The following is a 26,326-nucleotide window of genomic DNA, read 5'->3' as shown; positions in this document are numbered from 1 at the left end:
AAATTCTGTATTTTAATTTACAAAATGTAGCAGCATATAAACATACATTTTGATTCTGTACAAAGATAATGCAGTAATAAAACAAGGAAGTCTAACAAGTCCATTTGCATGTGATTTTGTACAATTGATAAATCTCTATGCTACCATTGTAAACGACTAGATAGAAGTAAAAGATCATGCTCCCACGTCTGAAGGTGGCGCTGTATATCTGTACGAGTACAGTTTGTTGTCTGCTCCTCCACTTAAGATCAGCTTTGGGAAGACAGAAACAAATATATATTAGGCAAGGCATAGTGAGAAAACAAAACACAGAAATATATATTATATATAATCAATTAATATTATCCAGGCATAAAAACAAGTGATTTTTCAGAATATATACAATACACCTAAATAAAATAAAAAAAAAACTTAAAGATTTTTTTTCCTGAAAACCAGAAAAGGACTAAAGTGTGCACTGATCTTACCCCAGCTTCTGTCCAGTCCACGCTGAGCACTTTGTCTTCATGAGCAGCTAGATCATAAAGAGGAGCTTTACAACTGGAAAAAAAAGAAAACTGTGATTTTTAACCACTCGTTGTAATATTAGGTTTCTGTGTATAGCTTTGCTATACGATACTGATTTTCCAATATCATTCCAGGACAGAAGACAAATCATTTCTCAGTTCAAAGACAACTGTATGGATTCACTCAACATCGCTGTTCATGCTTGTCCAAACAAAAAATATTCCCATTATGTACAGTCCCTTAGGGCTCATATAGAAATGTTTGTGTCAAGTGTGGCCTTTTCCATTAATGCAAAATGTGTCTTTTACAAGAAAAAGACTGCCTTTGTCCTGCTTTGCCCGCAATTCAAAACGCACCTTAACAGGGCATGCTGAATCAAATCAAATGCAACACAATGCAAAGCAGGTCAAATGCAGCCTCTGAACTGTCATTTACACTACTCTATTGAAGTCAACTGAAATTTGCGGTCCTGCATTTAAAACTAGGGCTGCAACTAACTAACTGATTAATCAATGAGAATAGTTATCAACTATTCTTTTTATCGATTAGTTGGATCCCCTAGCTCTCTTCTCCACGCTGGGAGGAGGGTACAGCAAGTAGTGGGCGAGTGCAATAGCCAGCCTGCTATTGCAATTTGAAATGGCCAGTAGCAAACTGGCTATTACACCAGCCCACTACCTGCTGTATTTACATTCAGCTGCCGTCTGCGAAATCTTGCCACTGGCTGCCGTCATTCCCTGGCTGAAGCTATTCAAGTGCCATGTACTTACAATACAATTAAAAAAAAAAGTGGGTAAAAACTCATTTTCGGCCTGACAAATTCTGCTGCGGGACCTGTGTTGCAGTTCCATTAATTTCAATGCACCCCAAACACGCATCCCACCCACAGTGTGATCGCCTCCCCCGGAACGCATGGTACCGCCATGTCATGCATTACACTGCAGTGTGATTGCAAAAAATTGTGCATGCAGTTTCATTCTGAAGTAAACTTTGTTTGTAACACTGCATTTGTGTATTTTAATTTAAATTAGGGATAGTATTTAATCGGCCAACTAATCAATTATGAAAATAATCATTAGTTGCAGCCCTATTTAAAACGTATGTTAAATGGAGTAAAACAACGCCTATCTACATGAGCCCTTACTATGCAACACAGAAAAAAGTATTATAGGTGCCACTAGGTATCCACTGCTGTTAACATGAGGTTGACTTGAGAGCGAGCTTTCTTAGGCTGAGAAACTAAATGGAGTTTTTCTGCTGTCAGTGATGCCATCTTCCCAGAAGAAGCACAATGCCAACTCCCAACACCCCAGAAAGACAAAGGGGTCTGGGAGGAAGGAAAAACACCTGGATCTGCTGATCAGTGTTGAAACTGACTACACTTATGCAGACCTCAGCTGTAAACAAAGTGCTACACAAATGGGCATGTGGTCAGTGGGGAAGGAGAGTGTGTGTGTGTGTGTGTGTCTCAAGATCGCTGGGAAGGGTGTGTGTGTGTGTGTGTGTGCCAAGATCACTGGGAAGGGATGCACTGTCATTGTGATTATGTATGAGGTAAGGTGAAGGAAATTGCTGTGCATTGGGGTTGGGTGGGAGAAAAGTGCTGTGGGTTAGGTAGTGGGTGTAAGGGAGGTGCAGTTTGTGCTGTTTTAGGGTCCTAAACCTACCCTGTTCCTTGCCGTCAGTCCTGATGGCACAAGTCTGTGAGCAGCGAGACTCACCACTCACTACTGCAGCTCCATGAACACTTTGTATCATCATGGTGCGTGTCTGGCAGATGCAGGGAGGTTTGTTCCAGACATCTTTCAACACCCTAAAATGGTGTCACATGACTTAATTGGAGAAGTCTGGGACAGGAGAGTTTCCCGCATCTGCTAGCTGGGTGCCATAATGATCCTCCTCATCATCATCAATATCATCCAATCCCCCTCATACCACACCCTGAATGATCATCATTATCAATCATACTTCCAGGTTGGCTGGTTGACTCCCCAGACAGTAACCTCAAAAATATACCTTCTGGTGTCCCAGAGTTTCACTACATTATCAAGAGATCCAGACACGATCTGCTGTTCATTAGTTGGTGACCATTTTACTGCGGTGACCCATCCTGTGTGTGATGTCAAAGAGAGCAAAACCAGAGAGCCATCTGCAAAAGAGTACTATGGTAATGAGCAACTGCCAATACTTGATGCCACATATATCTTTTTGGGAGCAGAACAGATTCAAATTCCCTTTCTACCTATCTAGCATTGAGGGATGATTTAATAAAAAGAATGCTTTCAAAATTAGCAAGTAATCTTGTTACAATTTTTGTGTTTGTTTGAAAAATCCTGTCCAGTTTAGCAAAAAGTCGTGTGCACAAAAGATAATTTAATAGCTATACATACATGCTGGAAGTAATTACAAATACTGAGCCCCAAAAACTACATAAAAAAAGGTTTTTCATTAAGCCCCTGTATTTCCATACCTTATGGCCAGTTATGAGAACCACATTGTAGTGTAAATCATCATAAACTACAATACTTAATGTACCCACATGGAACGTGACTGGTTCAGGGACTGATTACACCTACAAGTTGCAGACAATTCAATGCTCACAAGATGTGGAGAGACTTGGCTCAGAAATAACTCATGCACTGGTAAAACAAGTCCCATGTCTTGTATGTAGGATAACACATAAAGGCAAAGTATATATTATAGAATCGAAGCAGCAAGTGTATCCAAAATATAGATCTACAGGACAAGAATATCCAATATGAGGCAAGTAAAAACATGTACATATTCATGACACAATGGCACAACAGGAATATAGTAAACTAAACACATCCACTGATGCAATGCCTTTAATGTTATGCAAGTAGAGTAATACAGACAAATGCATATACGGCAGAATTAATTAGCCAGGTGCCCAATATGCAGATCCACAGGCCATAACATACACATACTCTAAACCAGTGAAACATGTACCCCATAGAGTACCCCTGGAGGTTACAGGTGGTGGTTGAACCAACCAGCAGGAGAGGTCATAAGCACCTTCCAGGACAATGGAAGGAAGGACCGACCCAACTCCAGCACCGGACTAGATATCCACCAGTACAGACCAATCTTTTCTTGCTGGAAATGTGGATCTAAGATGTTAAGCTGCAGCAGCCTGAAGAGAAACTGAGCATAGGGAAATGCACATGCACCTTAATGCAGCTGCACTGTCACCACAGGTTTATTTCAAATGAGAGGATTGCAGCACAAATACTGTGTTGGTGAAGATATTTTCATTCCCTTTTATTTGCTTGCCTACGACACTACTTGAATGAATACCCATTGTGTTGTGGCCGCTCACCTTTAGTTCGTGGATCCCAAAGTCGGATATGTCTGTCAGTACTTCCAGATGCAAGGCGTCTGCACAGCGGTGAGTAAGAGATGCAATTAAATACCTTATTTCCTGTCTGGAAGATAGAGCACACAAGAAATGGAAATGGTATTTGAATTGTACTTTCTTGTTCTTATAAAAAGCAAACTAAAGCATAACTACAGCCATTTTTAATTATTCACAGAGTAGTAAATGGTTAAATCCCGTCAGCATTTTTTTTTGTCATCTGTGTCCCATTGGACAGAATGACCGTAATAACCTGTCATAATACAGGAGGAAGAGAGAGGAAACATCTCCAAAATAGCAGAAATCTCCACTGAGATAATTATCTTGGGAACAAGTGACAGCATTGGAAGATTACCCCCTCTATACCGGTTCTGGTGACAGCCTAAAACCTGAGATTATCCTAATCACTTTCACTGCTGGTTACAATTGTCACCAGGACAGAGAGGGAGAATCTCCACAGCAAAACCAAGATTTAAAAAAAATGACGGGTTCCATATACCAGAAGATGCTTTTTTTCACCTTAAAAGCAATAAAAGAAAAAAAAGTCAAACTTTTCTTCTCTTTTGGGTCACAGAAGTCAATTTACTAATATACTCCTGTGACCCAAAGTCTGCATATAGCAGGCTACAGCTGAGAAAAATGCCAACAATATTGTCAGGATCAACCCTGTGGTCTGCTTTACAGCTGACTATGCCTCTCTAGAGTCAGAACAAGTTGTGCCTGCCCCCCTCTCCTGTCTATCCCTCCAGTGAGCGCTAGGGAAAAGAGAGGGGAACCCCTGTCAGTCACCGCTCTCTGCAGGGAGAAGCCGTGAACTCAGCAATTTGTCATCGCTCAGCTTTCAGTATATAGAGCCGGCAAGTAACAGCTACAGTGTTCCACACCAGCTCCAAGTATTGGCATGAGTATATTTTACTCTCCCAGTAGTTCTCCTTTAAAAGTGAGACCTGTTGCCCTACATATAAACATCCTATCCAAACACAATGTTCTATGTGGCTGCAGTGCCTGGGCCTGGTAATTGCCTGTTCAGACATTAAGCACTGAAGTGCAGCAGACAGCGTATGTCTGAGATTAAGATCAGAAACTACTAGGTATTTTAGAGGTCTACCGGGGCAGATCAGGATTGTGGACTGTGCCGCTATGATATGGTCAGGCACTGTAAAAAGCAGGTCATAGGAGATGCAGACAGTATTTATTTTACACTTTTTATTGGTAATTGGGAATGACCAAATTGTGGGGTTTTACGTCATTTTCAGGCCTAAAATGTGGAATATAACATGGGTGCAAAAATGGAAAAAAGGGCCTCAGTCATGAAGGGGTTAAACAAACATTCTGTTAAAGCAGGACTCTATGCAGATATAAAATTCACAGTGTCAAGTACCCGCATTTGAATTAGGAACATCATCATCATGCAGTCTAGTGTACAGCAGAGCTTGATTGTAATTGAATAAAGTAGCACAACGAGCCAATCAGTTCATATGCTGACATGGCGCATGCCGACAGGAGAAGAGAGCTAACAAAAATAAGCTCACCACTGTGCAGCTTCTCCTTCACTGACCAGTCAAAGGCTGGATGTGGGTCAGGGCTTCAGAGAAAAAGAGGGTTACATGATGTTGGCCGTAATTTAACCGGGAAGACGTTTAGTGGTGGAAAAGTACTGCAGGGACATCTCCTGACTAAAAGGCGACTATTTCAGCAAAAGCTACTTTTTATCTATTAATATGCCATTCATTATTATATTTGGCTGGAGGTTTCCTTTTTACAATTGTAAATCACCATTTCTAATGCCTTCCTCTCTACTGTAAATTAAAACAGGCACACTGGTCAACAGATGTTGAAGTAACTGGATAGAGGCCCAAACACAACAGAAGGAATGCTTTTTAACCCAAAAACCTTTTCATTCTAGCAAACACAGCTCAATTACTTGTACCATGACCATGCAAGTCAAGAAACAATGACACAATGTCTATAATGTAACTGCAACCATTGAAATAAAAATGGCTTCCCATTCAGTTAACTGTTCTTACCAGAGTGGCTTTGGCTTCTCCAGCTTCAACATCCCAAACTTTGATAGTGTGGTCCCATGATGCAGTGCAGATCTCATCAGCATCAGACCATAACACTGAGGAAACAGCTTCATTGTGACCAGACAGGGTGACTAAGGGAGTCTGAAAGAAACAACAATGTCCCCGTTTCAGTGCAAATCGTTCCATAAAGACAGAAAGTATCTTATAATATTATTCCTTAGAACCAGAAATCATGAATATTTGCTTGATTCTATAAACCTACTCGTGTTAGTCCAAGCTGTTCAGTTTTTTGCTTCTTTCTTGGGTGGTTTGGGTTCTCCTCTGCTTCATCTTCTTCATCTGTCGGAACTATTAAAAAACAAACAAAAACACATTTAGGAATGTCACACCAGTAATCCAAACACTTTGTAGCACGCTTAGAATCCACAGGATCAAATTGAATACTCCATCAACAATGATGATTTGGAAAATGTTTTTAAAGAAAGGTGGCCATACCATAGCCATACAGGGGAATTGTATAATTTTGGGAAAAACTGAAAGAAGCTCATTCAAGTTTCTTCTTACCAAAAACAAAAATCTTCTATTCAGTTCATGTTGGACAGTGTACTAACCTGTCTGCCTATGAGGCAGTAATCAGTGTCGGATTATCTCCGCCCATCTCTTAAGGTGCCCATACACTGGTCAATTCGCAGTGTGCTGTCGCACCCTCTTGATCAGCATCCTTTGATCAGCTGATCGAAGATTTCTGGCCGGCCCCTTTAATCGATCAGAGCCGGCAGTCAATAAGCTGCCCGTTCTAGTCGGGTATTCTGATAGGTACCGGCGGCACCGGTCAGAATACAATATAAGCAGCAAGATTCCTCAATCTACACGCTGTTTGTGTTGATGGAGAAATTAGGTCTATTTTTTTTTGTTCAGCCAGCGGGTTAAACAAACAAAAAAAAAAAATAGACAGGTGTATGGCCAGCCTTACCATCAGAGGGGACAAGAATACTGTATAAAAGGTTCCAAACTGCATGATCTTTAGTGAAGAAAGTTTAAACACTGAATTCATTATCAAATCATTACTGTGCTGTACATAGCCTGTGCAAAGAGAAGAGTTATGGGAGGGACCCAGCAGGCTCCACCCACTCTACAGGACACCTGAAGATAACTAAAGTAGGAGGTGGGTACAAGACCAGTCACCCTGCACAAGGAAAAAGAGCAGTAGTGATCAGTCTTTATTAAAAGACGTTCCTGCACAGAGGTAAAGTTTTACTCTGGATTACTGCACAGATCTAGAAGAAATACACAAAGCACAACAAGATTCAAGGAAGAATACACATGGCTTGCATTTACACAATATTTGCTTATCTCGGAGATCAGCTTTATAAAACACTTCCTCTTTATGATTGTTTGGAATTCCATGGAGAGATTATGGCAGGTCAGCTCTGTAAAAGCTGTGCATCATACAATAATTTGTTTGTGGTTGACTTTATCAGTGTTCATCATCAGGTAGAATGATACAGCATATAGGCTGTAAGTAAGGGGTGTCTGATGGCAGGAGTAACGATGTGCGGTTTTGTATACAGTATATTCCTCTCATTTTGTTCAGGGTGGAATAATTCAGTCAGGAAAATACAAAATTATGCATTTGATTATTTCAAATTTACCACTTGCTGTAGGGCAGTAAGCACGCTCAAGGCTACTGTGCTGCTTTTTAAGCTGCTATCCTGTGTCGATGGCATCAGTTTGAGACTCTCCTGAGATCATTCAGAATGCATTAAAAGGTGCGCATTTGATCTCCAGTTCACTTCCTTCTGACCTGCTTTTAAAAGGAGAAGTGTGGAGAGAGTAAACCGTACTCTCCCGTGCTGCTTAGAGCCAGTGGACACTGCAGCTGTCATACGGTGGCTCTATACTGAGATTTCCTCTAGTTATAGAATGTCTTGTAGTCTTTGAAAAAAGTACAAGGCATTTTGTGAATGGGCAAGTAGTGAGGAGGGTCAGGGATGTGGCTGGAGCACTTCACTGCTTCAATTCCATCCCTCACCCCCCACCCCCCCCAGAGCTCAGAAGATTGGTGTAGGAGATGGCATGCTGCAAGGTAAGATTTTTATACTTTGCAGCAGCCCTCCACACATAACATACAGCTTACTAGTGATAAAGTTACACACCCAGTACAGTGGGTATTGCCAATTATGGAAAACATTTGTAAAGTATATAAATTATACTAACCTGCTGACCAAATCTTCAACATCTTGTCCCATGAACCACTGCAAAACTAAAACAAAAGTAAAAATAGTAAAATTCCTTCATTCAAAATGCATGCAATGAATCGAATGATTTGCAATTTGTGGATATCCTAAATCCTGAGATTGTTCTGATAAATGCTACTTGCCTGGCTATACTACTGACTCAACTATTCAATTACTTTTAGAGATGCACAGATACCAGTTTCAATAATTGCCATTTTCATGAGAACTACCAGGGCGCAGCTGTGACTGGGATCTGGCGCTCCACCACTGTCCTGAAATCATTAGTCTGTATTGTTTTAGAAAAACTGTCACATGACAATAAACAAAAATGTATCGGTACTTGTATCTGTGAGTATTTGGACAAGTATCGGTACTTGGTCCGGAAAAAAAAAAAAAAAAAAAATGGTAGCGGTTCGGTGCATCCCTATGTATAAAAAAAACAAAAAAAACAAAAAACAAACAAACCACACACAATATATATAGCAAAATTAGCATGAAATCATACAAAAACTAATCCTATATAATGAAAAAAGTAGGGATGTTTAGATACCAAGTACCGTACTTTTCCAACTCCAAGACTAGACTAGAGAAAAACTCAAAAAGTTAGGAAGCAGCTGTCATTTGTAAGGAGCATTGGCTACGGGGCTCCTGGGATTTCTACATCCCTGTTTTAATGTATGATTTGTTTATTTCATACATTAAAACAGGGATGTACAAATCCCAGGAGCCCCGTAGCCAATGCTCCTTACAAATGACAGCTGCCTCCTAACTTTTTGAGTTTTTCTCTAGTCTAGTCTTGGAGTTGGAAAAGTAAATTAAATTATTATTATATTTTACTTTCGGGCCAGCAAGGGGAGCTCTAGACTATATTTCCCATGTTCTTAAAGGAGAACTATGGGGTTAAGTCTTTTCCCCATAGTTCTCCTTAGGGTAACGGGAGGACACAAACTAGCGTCCTCCCATCACCCTAGGCTCAGTATACCGCTAGATGTAGCTCGCGGTATACTGAGGCGCCGCAGTATACCACGAGCAGCTGCTCGCGGTATACTGAGACGCCGCAGCGGATGCCGACACAGGTCACAGGTCGGCTAGAACTATGAGGCGAGTGAAAAGCACTCACCTCATAGTTCTCCTTTAAGGCATCTGTTGTTCACAGAGCGCATTAGCTCAAGCTGAAAACACAACAAAGTCAGAGCAGCAATTCGTCCTCTTGCCACCGTGGCTTTTCAGATAGTTGCATCTGTTACAACAGTGTGCCATAGGTGGAGAAAAGATCTTTTTGTATAACTGAAATCTATTTTATTTTTTCAGCTTTCAGCAACAATCTTTTTTTTTACCTCTCACAAGTTATTCACTGGAACGGCTTAAATGTCATTGAAAAAAGTGGGCGTTATAATAACTTTAGCCCAGCAGTGTACAGATATTCCCTTATAGTAATAAACCATATCCACATTTTTATGCTGGAGGCATATAGGTTGAACTTCGACAAAATGAAATTTTAAAAACCTGGAATCATCAATTAACCTAATTTTTTAATTATCTGCGATGTAGAGTTAAGGCACGTGTAGGAAACATACAATCATAAAAGGAAATAGAACCAGACAAGAATAATAAACAAACAAACACATTGCATTACTTTGGTTCCTGATCCATTCACAGCTATGGAGTCCACACTACCAGCATGACCTCTGCAGCAATGAAGCGCCTTCACTTTGTTCCGCTCTGCATTCCATTCCCATAAGAGTATGGTCTGGTCCATTGAAGCGCTCAGAAGCAAGCATGTCAGGCCATCTGTCAAAAACAACAAACTGTCAAACTTATCTGAAGCACTAACAAGGTGTGATCAAGCCACAAATAAGATGTGTAAAAAGGTCAAGGTAACTGATAGGCTAATCGAAATATACCTTTTTTGATCCAAGCCACGTCCTTCACAACCTCACTGTGGCCTGCAATTGTCATAAGTGGCTTTCCCTCTACTGACCAAATCCTACTGGTCTTGTCATATGAGCCAGTTAGAATCCTAACAATGGAAGAAAGCAGAGTTACAATGTATGAGACAAGGGATATCAACATTCATTACCAGTCACAAGGACAATATAAACTGACATACCACTCTTCACTTCCTGCAATAGAGCTGACCCAGTCATCATGAAGCATGCATTCTTCAGGTTGGGGGGCTGTGATCTTCTCCACATATTCAATTTCAACAACCTCTTCCTATAGAGAGAGAACAATACAATGAGTGTGGATACAGCAATAATTCCTAAATTCTGGAAATAATTCCTCAATCTGGAAAGCTCTCTACTTTAATTGGAAAGGTAGCAGTGTAAGAATGCACAATGCTTTGGAAAAACCCTTGAAGACAAGACTACAGTAGGTGCTGCCCCATTATCACAACACAGGAGTGTAGGAGGATAAACCATACAAACTACAGAGAAAGAAAAATCACCCATTAAAATAAGCATACACCACTATCTTTACATTATCACAGATAATATCCCCATCCCAGAAGGTTTAGAAGAGATGGTCACGGTTAGCGTGATCACATGGACAAACCGACAAATCAATGCTCCTCGTTGCAAGCATTATGTTGCTCTAGAGCCCCGAGGGCTGTGTAATGAAGTTTCCAAGTGCCGGGACCATTACACAGGCTGGCGTGGGCGGTGGGCAGGGGTTATTACAGATAAGTGCAGCGGGCCTTCCATCCTTTCCAGGAGGAAAACGGGCGGCCGAGGAGGGTATTGTGAGTTAGTTAACTTTTGCATTTCATTTATGAAAAGCTAAACCAATCCGTTAAAGCCCATCTCCGGGCAAAGGAATCAGGCGGGTAAAACAGCTTTAATAGTGTCCCCTAGTAATAAATGTGCACTTAAAGTGGAACCTTACCCATATCTTTAAAATAACAACAAACACACACGTTTAGTAATGACAATCTACAAACATATACTTCTAGACAATTGCCGGCTTTGTATTCTTTGCATACCGTATTTCTCCTTTCTTCCCCAGTCTTCTGACAGTGGCCATGTTTACTAAGGGCAGATTACTAGCTCTCCCTTTACTTCCTGGATTTCTGGCACATATGACTAGGACACGTGACCATGCACATCATCTCAGGGGAGGAAATGTCTTTCCCTGAGATCTCCTGAGATTACAAATGACATTTCCCAGCAATGCTCTGCTGATAACAAGGCAATCCCAGTGTGCATTGCTTTGGCAAACTGAAGTCATTTTCACTTTCAAACCAGGAAGTGAATGCTCTGCAAGTGTAAGTATTTCATAGTCACAGCATTTTACACCTGACTTGTCTATGTTATTATTAATCATCATAGAGGGATGCATTGGTAGAATTTGATTTTTGAGTGTAAAGGTCTGCTTTAACCCTTGTAGTGCAGGGGTAGCCCCACTGCAAATGTACGTATTATGTTTGCCCGGAAATTGGCTTTAATCTTCAGATTGTGGATGGGAAGTGATTAAAGAAGATTGTGTATGTGAGTGGTTATAGAAGTCAGAGCTTTTCATGTATCTTGTGTACTGCCCTCAATCCAGACATAAAAAGTTCCCAAACAAAGTAAAGTCTCCTCCAAGTACTAAAGCTTCTCTTTATCTGCACAGTCTTCTGAACTGATGGCCCTATGCTGCCATACCCCCACAAGCACTAATGATTTCCCTGACGTCCAATTTATAGTACCCTAGCCCAGGACTAGGGTGCAATCACTTACTGTAGACATTCCCTCGGCATCCATATGCTTGATAAGTGGGAGCCGCAGGAACTGGCTCTTGACAAGGAAGTCAAACTCCACATGTGTGTGATTTTCTGTAACAGCAGAAAAGATACATCATTATTAATACAGAAAAATACTTATAGGGCAACCCAAATGGCTATTGTGATCAAAGGAAAGCCGAACATACCATATTTGCTTTCAAGCACTTTGTTGATAATATTGCTCAGGTCCGTAATCTCGGAGGAAGCGGGAATAGAAAATGGGACATCGTCGATTTCATACCTAAAATAAAGAAAGGAGAACTACATTAGATTATCGGGAAATAAAGCATAAATCTCACGATGCAGCTGTCCTCTACTAGTTTGGGAGACCACTCAGGGTATTCTGCACAGAGGTCTATGCAAAATACTTGTTCAGAAATGGAAACGGTCTTAGACAGATGTGTGCACCAGATGCAAGGGGTCTATTCATTCACAGTTTACAGAGCTATTCACTTGTGAATCTCTGTGAACATTTGTTCTGTGCGAATAGAGGAAAAAAGAGAACATTCTTGGCATATTTTCTATCAGGTTGAATGTAATTTATTACCGTATTATGGACACTAGACTGCAGCTGAGCAGCATAGAAGATACATTCCTATTTCATATGCTCCTCAGCTCCATCTAGTGGCCATAATACAGTATTACATCACAGAACATTCAACCTGAAAAGAAAATATAATAAGAAGAACATTTGTTTTTGCCTCTATTTGCAGAGGATGAACATTCACACATCTGTAATAAATGGATCTGCACATTGTAGATAAATAGACCCTTACATGTTATATACCAAAAGAGAAATAAAAAAGGATTTATGACTGAAGGTTCTAAAATACTAGAACATTTCATTGGTTGCCATGAACAAACCAAACAGCACTTATTCAGACCTTGTTAATCAGATGTCTCCCTGCTGTGTCCATGCACATTCCAATCCAATTCAGACTTAAAAGGTGATTGTACAATCAGATTGAGAGCTTTAAGCTGACCATACACTGTTCTATTTTTTTCCTTCAACCCACAGGCTGAACGGAAAAAACAGAACAGATTCCTCCATCCACACTTACTAGCGTTGATCGAGGACTCTCCCGCTGTCGTCATTGCATCCTGAATATCCCGACAGAGACGAGGAACTGGACGAGATCTGCATGATGTATATCCAGCTTTACAATAAATGGGGTGAGACATTCATGTTGGGACCAATGGCGTAAAAATCGCCATAGCGACCCAGGCGGCCGCTATGGGGCCCGGGCACAGGGGGGCCCGGCCAGGGCCGCTATGGCATGCCGGGGTGCTGGCTGTCACAGACACAGCTCAGCAGCGACCACGGCGCATTTCCCCTCATAGCCGCTGCTGAGCTGTGTCAGTGACAGCCAGCCGCTGCGGCAGATGAGGGCGGTGTTCTGAATGGAGGCGGGGCCCGCCTCCTCTTACATCACTGGCCAGCGACCTAAGAGCAGGTGGGGCCCATCGATAGCAGAGGAGGCGGAGCCCGGAACAGGAGTCGGGCCTGGCGACCACAGAGGCGCTGACAGGTAAGAGATCTCAGACCCTGCAGAGCCCACTATAGAGAGTCTATGGTGGGCTCTGCAGGGTCACTCTCTCCGCTGGGGCTTTGCAAGTGGCATAACTAGCAATCATGGGGCCCCATACAAAATTTTGCTATGGAGCCCTGTGATTTCTAGTTACGCCCTGGTTGGGACTGTAAGCTGTTAGGACCTCATTACATCTTTTCCCCTCAGCCAAAGTGTGAATGGAGTGACCCCGCAGTCCCCATAACACTTTGCTATACAGAACCAATATAACACAAACTACAGTGGTACCTCGGTTCAAAAACGCTTCCGTTTCCAAACAGGAAGTTCCGCAAAATTTTGCGTCTGTTCTTAAACTCCGCATCGGGTGATGAACACAACCGCAGCCATCTTCCCTGCTCTGACACATGGTCGTGGCTTCCTCTAGTCAAGATCGTGGTCTGATCACAGTTTGATTCGGTTCACGACCAGAATCGTGTAATCAAATTAAGTTTGTGAACCGAGGTACCACTGTATTAGTGTGATGACAAAGATTTCCAAACATATGATGTTGCTTGAAGTGGAACTCCAGGCATAAAATGTATCTAGCTGTGGAGGGGTTAGAACCTATTTGTTACCTATGAATTACCAGCTGGAGGGAAATCTAAAACGTTGGAGGACACTTTTCTGGTGACACTGTCAAAGGAGATTATCACTCACTTTGGTTGGGTCTCTGGGGCAGGAAGTAAGCATAATGTCCCCAGTGGGGACACAGGACATAATGCAATCCTGGCTGGGTTTTAACCCTTTGCCACTGTAGCCTAAACTAGAAAAAAAAGCTTTTGGCTTAAAATCTACTTCAACAATTCCAATGAAAGAGCCCAAATTATCACAAACAGTACAGAAGTCTATCGTATCATTTATACAAAACAATAGAAGAAAATGAGTTTTACACTAAGATCACACAAAAAAAGCGTGTCTTTTAAATTCATTCAACTCTCTGCAAGAATAAACGCGGATTTTTCGCCAGCTTTGCAAACGCATGAGATAACAACGTGTCAGTAGCAGAACACACATACCTGGGCCTCGATACATACAAATAGCATTTCTATAAAGACTCCATATAAACATTCAACTCACTTCTTATTCTGGGTGAAGAACCGTGCCTGGATCTGCGCCATAGCTGAGGACAAGATACGACTGCAGACTTGTCTCCTCCAAGCGATCTGATCGCCGCATACAACCACGTGTTACACGGAGCTGGCCTGCCAGCCAATAACATCGATCTGCAGCAACTCATCATGCCTGGCCTAAAAGGAACACAACACCAAAATCATTCAACACTTATTTTCTGTTTTATTTTTTAACTAACATTATATCAGGTACCATTTGTAGCGGGATCACCTTGTATTTCTACATATCATTAGTGATATATATTTATCTCTAACAACTAAAAGTTTAAATAGATACATTTAACGCTATATGTAAGTAATTTGCATAATACAAATATACATGAATGAATATCTTTTAACCCCTCTATACCGCCAGTCCTTGTTCCTGAGTTGCATTCTATATCATATATCAACTGACATAATTTGGGGCTGCGTTCCACGGTGGTTAATCCCAGTTCCGGGATGCGTCAGAACTCAAGGCGCTGCCCGCGCTCAGCTCCATCTGCGCATGCGCACGTGTCCCGGTCTCCATGGTGTGTCCTGCGAAAGCCAAGACGAGGTTGAGTAGACTCGTTTTGAATTTTCTCTCCTTGGGTGACTGGATGACTCCCCTCCCCTTTTATAGCGTCGTGGGGCCGGGTGGAGGTCGGCCTGTGTGTTATGTTGGGGTCGCTTGGTGTTCTATGTCAATATGTGATTGTTTAGTAGTCTTCAAACATGGCCGTGTACTGTATGGAGAGGATGTATATGGGGCTGTATGCTGTGGCTCCTCCTGCTGGTATTGTAGGGGCTAGGAGATGATACCACAAATTGGAGGGGGGGAGGAGAATCTAGCACCTCCAGATACTGAATAAAACAAACTATGGACTTGTCACTTTTCTTTTTTCCACCTTAGAACATTTTCAGCAACGACAGACTATACCTGTTGATCATGCCAGAAAAGCTGGGCCCTTGTCACTTCCTGTGAGCTGAAAAGATAGCAAAAACAATGTTCTCTCATCAGCCCCTGTGTAACGGAGAAGAACAAAGGCAGATATGTTAAAGGTTCAGCCTGTGTGAGCATGGCTACCTACATGGGTGGAAAATGGGTGTAGACACGACGGCACAGGAAGTGTGCTCTAGTACCATTACTAGGTAAATCATAATAATGCAGCCACCACATCTAAGATCTGCTACCCTGCAATGTACTATGTTTTAGGGGTGATTTATTAAGAATAAATATGCGGTTCACATTGCAAAGGGAAGTCGCACTTTGCAGTGGAAGTTTCCCCTTACTTTAGTGAATCAGATGAAGCTCTTCCATCGCCCAATCATGTGAAAGCAAAAATGCTGTGTTTTATTTCCTTACGCATGATTGGGTATTCATTGTGAAGTGAAATGTCTCCACATTTACTAAGCTAAGGGGCAAATTCCCTTGCAAAGTGAGTAGACTATTTGCCTATTTTAGTAAATCAACCCCCAAAAGTCTTCCTTTTTTTTTTTTTTAAATCCGAGCACGCTGTCAATCAGCCAGCTGGGTGGATCTCGGCAGTATTGCCAGAATCCGTCCCGGCTTCGGCGCTCTCAGTATATAGCAAGCTGTTCCTCCCTATATACTGAGCTTTGGGTCACAGGAGGAGGTTAGTATATGTCCTCCTGTGACCCTAAAGAGAACTATGGGATAAAAAGGTTACCCTATAGTTCTCTTTTAAGTGCATTGTCACTGAGTGGGTTAGTTTTAGCTTTGTTAACAAATTCGAAATATTCCTTTGTTCATGAGACGCTGGCATATTCTGTTGGGTATAAAAATGCACAAGGGTGTTTCCTTCCAAACTCAAAGCCCTTTTTTATTATTATAATGCAGTCAGACTGCGTGTACAGTAATAAATATGGCGCTCCTTTCCTCTTTATAACTGTGCTGGCAGATCGCGGCTCTCACACAAAGCAGCGCTCCGTTCTCTAGCAGTCTAGAATGAACCACCTAAACAATGCTCTATTGAACACCGCTCTTGCTCCCCGTCTCATCATGACTCTTTCTTCCTTTAAGACTCTAATGGTGCCCATACACTTTACAACTCTCGCAAGACTTTTGTCTTGCGAGAGTTGTAGAGGACTTAAAAAAACATCTTGGACAGGCAGATCGTACTTGCCATCATCGCAAGCCCGTGCAGTGTATGGGCACCTTAACCCTGTAACCATCATGTTCCTGATCTGCACGCATGTTCCTGGTCAGTGACTAAGAATGTGTTAAAGGAGAACTATGAGGTGAGTGCTTTTCACTCACCTCATAGTTCTAGCCGACCTGTGACAATGAGACCGTCACAGGTCGGCTCAGTAGATCGGGAGGTGAGCGAACACATACCGGCGTTCTCTCACCTCTCGATCCTGTCACGGCTCTCTGCCGTGACGGGGAGGGGCTGGATTCCCTGCTCCGATCTGCCAGCGCTGACTGGCGGAATGGACGGGGGAGGGGGCGTGTACAGCTGGCTCTGCCTCTAGATAGGCAGAACCAGCTGTCGCTCACGCAGCTGGGCGGATCCCGTCGTCTAAGTCGGGATCCGCTCCGGCTGCGGCGTCTCAGTATACCGTGAGCTGTAGCTCGCGGTATACTGAGCTTAGGGTAACGGGAGGACGCTAGTTTGTGTCCTCCCGTTACCCTAAGGAGAACTATGGGGAAAACACTGACCCCATAGTTCTCCTTTAAAGCCCCAGAGGGCCGCATAACAGGCAACTAGCATTTACGGAAAGAGATCAACAGTAGCAGCACAGATATTTATGAAGCCAATTATGTCTGGAAGGGGTATACACAAAGTCAAATACGGCAGCTGATTGCAACATGGATTGTATATAGCAGTGGTTCTCTACCTCAGGACCCACATTTGTCCTTGGTCATTAAGCCGTGGAACTCAAGGCTTTGTTTTACTGGCCGTTCCGGTGTGGGGGGTGCTATACAGGCCAGGTTCACACCTAGGCGGTTGTGCTGGTGAGCTGTTTTCGCACGGTTGTCACACGGTTTTTGCACAAATTAGCTTTGAAAACCGTGCGGTTTTCAATGCACAGAGATGTCTATGGGACCCAAACCATGCGGCAAAGGCCCAAAAATTGCTCCTGCACCGTTTTGCTTGACAGCTGATTTTGCCCGCATGACAAAACGCATAGGTGTGAATAGCCTTCATTAAATTGGTGTTTTGCACGATAAATCACCTATCTGAGCACCAGCCCTCAAATGAATGGCAATGCACCTCCTGCACCAGAGCACACGGTAGATGTGATTGTGTGGTACAGTGCACTAAATGCCCAGTCTCCCTACCTTACAAAAACGAGTGGATCCTCAGCCCGGGGTCCAGTGTGGGCTACTGTGCTTTGACGGAGCTCCAACCATATGTGCATTGCTTATACAACTCCCTTCAGCACCCTGTAATGGTACCGGGAGCCAGAATGTGATGTCCCTCCGGTCCAGGCACCTCTACAGGGCATGAGGGAGCTGTAAGCAATTCATGTATGGATGGAGCTCCCTCACGGCCATACCCTTAGCCCACCCCACCTTAAGCTAACACACAGCGCCTGGCAGCATATTTGGAAGGCTACTCAGCGTAAGAACTGACAGTGTTGCACTAGGGGGAGGCTGAGGAGCCAGTGGAAGCCAGGCAGTGACCCACTTTTGTGTCGTGACCCACCAGTTGAGAACCATGGGTATATAGAATTGGACGTGCATATTGCAATTTACAGAACTCAACAAGGCCAGGTGGCAGCTTACTGTGGGTTAGATTTGCAGACTCATGGGTCCATCACTCATGCCCCAGTACTATTTTTGTGATCTGCCCAAGTGCAAATCAGAAGACCGGTTCCTATTCTATTTATTCTCTAGGTATGTGTATATTACAGAATAGGGCATGATGATTGATGCATGTTTTTGCTGGTGTATATATACCCTGTTTGTGGTATAGGAGTTTCTTGCTTTCTTTTTTGTAGGGATGTGGCAGGGAGCATGTTTTGTACACTGTGCTTATCTTGTGTGGCTTTTTTTAGAAGCTGTTGCCTTATTGACTCCTGGGTCCCTTGGTTCACTGAGTGCATTGTTTTGTTACCTTTCTTCTTATTGTGTGGGGCTATTATTATTATTTGGTGTTGCTGGTGGAAATATTGTATACAGAGTGTAGTTGTGTGAAGTTATTTTATGTATTATTTAGAGTTCAGCAATGCGCAGTATTGTTCATTGGACATTTCATTAAAATATATATTGGGGAAAACTGTATTGCAGAAATATTAGCCTTCAGGATAGAGAAACAATGCAGTGTCATGGGCACATAGGGCCAGGTTCACACCTAGGCAGCATGATTCTTGCGCATTTGTACGCGCGTGGTTATTTGCACATTGGGCACATTTTGATGCGTGTACAAACGGGCACAAAAATGTGCAACATGCTTCTGCCGCATTTTGATTGAAGTCTATCCGGCAAAAATGTGCTGTTAACTGCCCAAAGAAGCTCATGTACCTTTTTGGGCATTTGGCGTCTTCCTGCTCAGGTGCGAACAGGGCCATTCAAAACCATAGGATTTCTTGTATTGGGCATTTAAAAGCACTTTTCCAACTGCTCAAAAATGCCTAGGTGTGAAGCAGGCCTAACAGTGCTTAGAAAGTTGGTAATGGTAATATTGGTATGGAATCTGAAATTTGTATCCCCACTTTGCATTGGAGGACTGGGAGGGTAGATATAGAGCTTTATGCTCAGCAAATGTACTTATTTTTAAAGGTCATGCCATCCACCCCCATAAATAGTGGCAAAAACCACTATACTGCTAAGCACCTAACCACAGCCTATTCCTATACCCTCTCTGAATTCTTCCCCACTTGTTTGTTTAGGTAAAACCATTGCCTGAAAAATATTAGTTTAATGACAACTGTACCTTTTGTATAGTTGTGCCTTAATCTGCCCTGATCTAGCAAACGTCACTGTTTAGTCTCACTGGAAGCCACATGGCTTTCTCTCTAAAAGGGCCGCTTCATACTGTGCTTTTGTTCCATGGTCCCATTCTTTTCCATAGGAAAGGCGTACTTGTGGCGGCCTCCAGAGGTTGCTCAGAGGGCCAAGATTAAATGGTTGGGTGACACTGGTAATCATCCAGTCAGGAAGTTGGACCCAGAAGGGTTGAAATAGGCGAGCATGGACCCGTGCGGCAACGTAGACTGGAGTGGGGCATTGATCTCAGAGGAAATTGGAGCATAAACTTTACAAGAAAAGGCTTTAATTACTCTTTCTTTATATGTAGATGTTACAATAATAAAGTGTAAGTGCAGTGCTTTTTTGACAGATTGTGGGTACTAATTATTATGGGTGAACTCAGAGGTGCAATGAGCGTTAAAGCCTATCCTCAGAAACAGAAAACCTTCCTCCGCACTGCAAGGGTTAATTGATTGTTTTTGTCTAGAGGGATTGTGCAAAGCACCTTTACTTACCTGATCCCCGGTGTTCTGCACTCACCTCACTTCCCTCTGTTCAGGCTTGTGGACTGTCTCTCGGCATCCTGGTCCCCTAGGGTTTGCACCACTGCAAGGGGAGGTTTTTCATTTTCCTGGAGATATGCTTTAACCTAAATGTGCTCAATACTGAGCCCTTCCGAGTTCATTAACAGCCACAAGAGGTGGGTGAACGTAAACATGAGGTGCCAATGACACATAACTTTAGACAAGACAGTAGAAAAGTGTATACTGCTCAACTCCTTTGCCTGTATACCTATATGTACTGATAAATGGGCACATACATACATACACTGCAGATGCACACTGCCTGAGCAAAAAAAGTCACCACCTGGATTTAGCCAAACAAATAGATGAGTGTCTTCCATTGGATAATTCCTGCAGTGATTAGTATGTTTCATATATTATCTTCCCATAAAATGAGGTCAGCTGCCTGACATCATTATACTGAATACGGTATATACTGAATGCACAGGTTTTTTTTATCAACTGATTTTTTTCTTCCCTGATTGCATGAGCATATTCAAAGATGACAATGCCAGGATTCAACATGCTGAAATTGTAAATGAGTGGTTTAGGGAGCATGAGACATCATTTTTACACATGGATTGGCCACCACAGAGTCCAGACCTTAACCCTATTGAGAATCTTTGGGATGTGCTGGAGAAGACTCACAGTAGTGGTAGTGTAGGCAATAGCCAAAAATAAGGCAGAATGATGTCCTCATTAATGTGGAATGAATGTGCGAAGAAAGTATCATCAAAGAACCACCTTGTGTTTGTAAAGGGCCAGAAAGACCTTATTGAAAGCCTATTAAGCTGTAGGATGTTTTGGCACGAGGGTGTAGCAATAGGGGTTACTCCCTGAACACAGCTAAGGATTAAGAAGTGGGGCGATGGCTGCCTTCGGACCAGGTTATGAACTTTGGATGTTTATTGTGATGTTTCACCATTAGATGCACATCTGAACAGGTTCATTTGGGATGTAGCTGACAAAACACATCTTGAATCCATTCACTTGGGTCTAGTCGTTCACTGCCTTTTAATTTGCAAAAGTAAACTTGTACTTTAAGAAGAGCTTCCTTGAGAGTTTTCAAATGATCTTTTTTTGTGAAAAAAGTGAACCCACTGCCCACTTAGAGGATCTAAAAAATGAAAACTGCATCAAACCAAAAACCTAGCAGAGCTCAAACGACTAGTAACTGTAACTGGCAACTAGTAACTAGTAACTGGTATTTCTTGTGATCTCACTGTAGCTGATCTGTTTCATATTAGTGACATGGTAAATGCCTTATTCTGAATTGTGTCACTGTGTGGAGGGGACCATCTTAGTAGAGGAGCAGGGCATTGCTTTCTCATGTCAGAGCTGCCTCCGTGATGTCTGGTGATCTGATGACTGGTGGGGTAATAATAAGAATTAGCAGGAGAGGTGCTGAAAGCACAGTTCCAGGGAATAAATGAAGAAGAGGCAGGGAGATCCTTGCTCTGCAGGTCATCAGGTATAGATTCCTCTACAGTAGGCACTCAGGAGAACAGTGAGCGGCACAGTCATGATATTGCCAAACCTCACGTCTAATCTTGTGAAACTAACAGTCAGAGGCAGCAGGGCCTTACATGATTTGACATTCCAGATATACAAACATTAGGCAACAGAACATGAATACCTAAGCTTAGTCATGTGTCTGGAAGTGCAATGCTATTTTTCATGAATTCAAGACTAAAGGTCATTTTTTCAGCACACTGCCTAGCTACAATTAGCCATTCTGGACGTTCCCTTTAAAATAGGAAATATTCACTTTTGGAATTCATGTTCACTTTAAGATGATGTTACATGCAAGTATTTGGAATTTAACCACTTCAGCTCTCACACCTGTACACCATCTAGTAATGCATATATCATTTTTTAGGACAAACAAGGCTTTCTATTGGTGATATTTTCTTGCAAAAATGTGTTTATTTTTTTACGCAATCCATAAGAAAACAAAATGTACCAAAACTTTTTAAAAAAGCACTGCCTTGATCAGTGTTTCACAAATGAGTGTTACTGTAGATAAAAAATATCTTTATTTTATCATTTAAAATGACACAGGAAAATTTATGTACAAATCAAAGGCTTTTTGTTTCAGTTTTGCAGATTTTGTTTAATACGACTAACAAAACCAATAAAAACCAAAAAAAAAAGTTCACACAATAATGGTTAGAAAAATAGAAATAAAATATAAGCAGAGCAATAAAGTGCAGAAGGACTGATTAGAGTCAACTAAAAGGTAATAAGGGGTTAAAAATGAACGTATGAAAAGGAGCTACACCATATGTGGAATACTCAGACACAAGTGTCGTACATGTAAGAAATACTAAATATCTACATATTGAAATACGTTTATTTCACAAACATCTAAAAAGTGCTATACATTATAAAAACAATATAGCCAAGATTCCATATGTGAGTAGACAAATGTACACAACTCCCGATTCTTAGATGTATATGTACATCATTATAATTTAATACAGCAGGGTGAAAAAATTTACAAATTTACGGATTCAGCCCGTATTGTGCGGCGCTGAATCCGCTTCTTCAGACTCTGCTATATAGTGTGCAATTTTGTACATTCTATCAGAGAACCAAAAAATAAAGATTACAACAAAACAACAATGAACACATACAATTCAATCATTTATCATATGTGCGTCTATATATACGTACGTGTCTGGTCAATAGAAATGCGTAAAAAGCCACACCCCTATCCATGCCATGACAGTAGGTCAGAACGCCTCGCGCAGGGACCGCAAAAGAGAGAGAAGGGAAACATCACCAAAAAAAATTTAGAAAAATTGTCCGGTTGCTTTAACTGACCTCCATATGCAGATCAAAGCTCATCCCTCTGATCTGCAGATGTATGAAACAGAATAGATGTATACAACAACTCTGAGCTCTCATTTTGACAGTAACTGCTAGCAAGTGCCTGGGAGGGGGGGAAAGGAAGTGGCAGCGGAGAAGGACAGGACATACTACACATGCCCTCTGTACTTCAATTCTTCAATGGGCTTGTGTAGTACCTCTAGTTTCCACAACTGGTTAGGTAAAACAAGAATGCTTTTCAGTCAGTTTTTTTCAGTTTACATTTTTTAGAGAGAAATTGAACTCTGGAAGCTGTGCAACAAAAAGGCAGACAGAGGGGCAAAGGACTAGTCACCTGGCTTCCTGCAGCTGACCTTTCTCCCATGACTGATTTATCATTCCCTAGCTCTGCACTGTATCTTTATTTGGAGGTGGCTATCTTGGTTGGGACAGGGATTTGCTTTTTTCACGTTAGAGCCTCCAGCAAGATGTACATTGAGCAGCACAGGAGTGATGTCACCAAATCTCATAAGAATAGCAATCAGAGGCACAGTGCAGAGATATAGCTATGAAGCACAGGAGTTCCTAGACACGCTTCCATACCAGGAAATTTAAGACAAAAGGTGTATTTTTCAGACTGCAACTTAGGTAAAATGAAAGTTGCCTGGCTGTCCCTGGCTTCAATACTATTCTGAGATATTGGCCTACTACAAGAATACAGAATAGGAAAATCAGAGCTCCTAATCCGCATCTGATTTTAGGTCAGTGACTGAAAGTACTGAAGCCAATGATCAAGCATGACAGCCAGGGAAATTGTGTTTTCAACATGTAAGGTCAGCAATGGCAGCCTCCATTTTTTCCTAATGGAAATGTAATTTAAAGCACATCATCACTTAGTAATCCAAGTGTAGAGCCATACATAGGAATGAATGAGGACCCTGGCATGCAAGCACAGCAGGCACAGTGTATCATAAAAATGTTTTTCATTTTTATGTGAATGAAATACTTGTTTTACCTTTTTTCTCATCCTTTGTTGTATTTTTTTGACCCTAAAGCAAGGATTGTTCTTTTATTTAATGAGTAAATAGCATGCATCTCATGATAATTTACAGACCAATCTGTAACAAATACAGCACATTATAATGAAGACAGTATATGTGAAATTACCATTGTATACCCTTAATAAACCACTGATAAGCCATTCTCAAAGGTTTTCATTGTGCAAACATTTGGTTTTAAGAATTTGTTGCCTTGGACATTGTTTTGATGCACTACAAGTAATGTTTTGCTCAATATTTCCTTTGTGCTCATGTTTGTTGATGTATGGTAGCTGTGCAGAGCACCTGACATGAATAAAGTGTCCTACAATGCTTCATAAAAATGTGGTTTCTGAGTGAGTCCAGAGTGTAAAAAATTTAGCTTAGAAGACTCAAAACTTTTATACTTACATCTTAGCTTGACTAAAGGTGATCAGCTCTAGTCCGAGTATAATGTGCACATTATAATCTAATCAGGAAGTTATAGGATCAAATGACTTATTGAGAATGATGTGAATATACAGAAATATATATCGATTGATCATACAATCTATTATCCTTTCTTCCAGACAACCGTGAAATGGAAAGCAGTGGATTGGAATCTCACACAGTGACGCACCCCACAGAGCTGCTTATCACTTGCACCAATGTGGACACTCAGGCAGAGGAAACAGAGCTGGAAGCCGAGGTCAGTAAATCACATTGCAGTAGAATAGGATCAAAGTAGAAATTCATGCAAAAATTGTTCTAGTTTTTGATAGAACAGAAAGGGATATAACCTCTGCCAAGAAACTAAATGGGAGAAAATAACAATCTACCAGTGGGAACACCTGTTCTGGTGACAGCTGCCAGTTGTGGGTTTTCCTATCACTTGAGGGATCCTTCACTTATTGGGGATACAGACAACATTAAAGTATATGTATTGGCAAAAATTATTTTCTAGTTTTGGATAAAGAAGGACTAAAATCCCAGTCAGGCTATTTAATGTTGTCTGTAGCCCACTGAGGAGATTTTCCTTCATTTGCCATTTTGAAGACACAACAGAAAATGAGAAACAAATTTCCCAAAGTGAGGGGAATTCCCGTAGATTAGATAGTTGTTACCAGATCTAGGGATACCCTAAGGTTGAGACTGAACTTGAGCTCCTGCAAACAAGGAAGTGCCATGGGAACTTCCACCCAATCAGCAAACATTCTCCACCCTCTAGCTGTAAGTAAACAAAGGGGCAGGATGGTTGTGCTTACATAATTTACCTAATATGGCCACATTTACGAAATAAAGGCTTATAGCCATGTAAGGTCAATGACATCAATGCATCCCGCACCTTTGCTTAAGTCAGGTTTGGCGGGAATCCCCACCAGCAGCTGATTGGGCGGTATGGAAGGAGCTTCCTTCTGCGTTCTGGAGGAGTTCCTTTTGGGTTCAGAGGAGCTGAGGTTCGGACCAGGTTCAGTCCAAACCTGAACTCATCTCTAGCCAAAACATATGTCCCCGTTGGATGATACACTATATTGCCAAAAGTATTGGGACGCCTGCCTTTTACACACACATGAACTTTAATGGCATGCCAGTCTTAGTCTGTAGGGGCCAATATTGAGTTGGCCCACCCTTTGCCGCTATGACAGCTTCCACTCTTCCGAGAAGCCTGTCCACAAGGCTTAGGAGTGTGTCTTTGGGAATGTTTGACCATTCTTCCAGAAGCGCATTTGTGAGGTCAGGTACTGATGTTGGATGAGAAGGCCGGGCTCGCAGTCTCCGCTCTAATTCATCCCAAAGGTGCTCTATCGGGTTGAGGTCAGGATTTTGTGCAGGCCAGTCAAGTTCCTCCACTCCAAACTCGCTCATCCATGTCTTTATGAACCTTGCTCTGTGCACAGGTGCGCAGTCATGTTGGAACAGGAAGGGGCCATCCCCAAACTGTTCCTACAAAGTTGGGAGCATGAAATCGTCCAAAATGTCTTGGTATGCTGATGCCTGTAGAGTTTTCTTCACTGGAACTAAGGGGCCAAGCCCAAGCCCTGAAAAAAAAAAAAACCCCACACCATAATCCCCCCTCCACCAAACTTTGCACTTGGCACAATGCAGTCAGGCAAGTACCGTTCTCCTGGCATCGGATTGCCAGACGGAGAAGCGTGATTTGTCACTCCAGAGAACACGTCTCCACTTCTCTAGAGTCCAGTGGCGGCGTGCTTTACACCACTGCATCTGACGCTTTGCATTGCACTTGGTGATGTAAGGCTTGGATGCAGCTGCTCAGCCATGGAAACCCATTCCATGAAGCTCTCTACGCACTGTTGTTGTGCCAATCTGAAGATCACACGAAGTTTGGAGGTCTGTGCTGACCCCTCTCTGTCATTTTACGTGGCCTACCACTTTGTGGCTGAGTTGCTGTTGTTCCCAGTTGCTT

General features: G+C 42.1%; 2 protein-coding genes across 2 annotated transcripts in view; one reads left to right on the top strand and one right to left on the bottom strand.

The window, feature by feature from the left end:
* On the bottom strand, nucleotides 1-14,704 carry WDR12 (WD repeat domain 12). The gene is made up of 13 exons (XM_018554019.1): nucleotides 14,556-14,704; nucleotides 12,057-12,151; nucleotides 11,867-11,961; nucleotides 10,258-10,364; nucleotides 10,052-10,167; nucleotides 9,784-9,938; nucleotides 8,128-8,173; nucleotides 6,173-6,258; nucleotides 5,911-6,051; nucleotides 3,848-3,953; nucleotides 2,524-2,656; nucleotides 468-540; nucleotides 1-252 (listed from the first exon to the last, which is right to left on the bottom strand). Exons 1-13 carry the CDS (start codon nucleotides 14,594-14,596, stop codon nucleotides 175-177), a joined length of 1,272 nt encoding a protein of 423 aa, XP_018409521.1. The 5' UTR covers nucleotides 14,597-14,704; the 3' UTR covers nucleotides 1-174.
* Nucleotides 14,705-15,106: 402 nt separating this feature from the next.
* Nucleotides 15,107-26,326, top strand: part of CARF (calcium responsive transcription factor) — a 45,044-nt gene continuing 33,824 nt past the window's right edge. The window contains exons 1-2 of the mRNA XM_018554021.1: nucleotides 15,107-15,146; nucleotides 24,489-24,601. Of these exons, the coding sequence (XP_018409523.1) occupies nucleotides 24,500-24,601 (102 nt within the window). The 5' untranslated portion in view covers nucleotides 15,107-15,146; nucleotides 24,489-24,499. The remainder of the gene's footprint in view (nucleotides 15,147-24,488; nucleotides 24,602-26,326) is intronic.

This window comes from Nanorana parkeri, unplaced genomic scaffold (assembly GCF_000935625.1).
Source record: "Nanorana parkeri isolate BGI_ZX_2015 unplaced genomic scaffold, ASM93562v1 scaffold139, whole genome shotgun sequence".
In the NCBI taxonomy this organism is placed as follows: Eukaryota; Metazoa; Chordata; class Amphibia; order Anura; family Dicroglossidae; genus Nanorana; species Nanorana parkeri.
This window is presented reverse-complemented; position numbering and strand designations above follow the sequence as displayed.

What these genes read in the sequence shown, in the direction of transcription:
- WDR12 (XM_018554019.1), bottom strand. Translation starts at nt 14,596, where the DNA reads ATGGCGCAGATCCAGGCACGGTTCTTCACCCAGAATAAGAA. An exon ending in TTGGGATCCACGAACTAAAG is followed by an intron (nt 2,657 to 3,847) that starts GTGAGCGGCCAC and finishes ACTCTTTTGCAG; the next exon opens with ATGGCTCTCTGGTTTTGCTC. An exon ending in TGGACTGGACAGAAGCTGGG is followed by an intron (nt 253 to 467) that starts GTAAGATCAGTG and finishes GTCTTCCCAAAG; the next exon opens with CTGATCTTAAGTGGAGGAGC.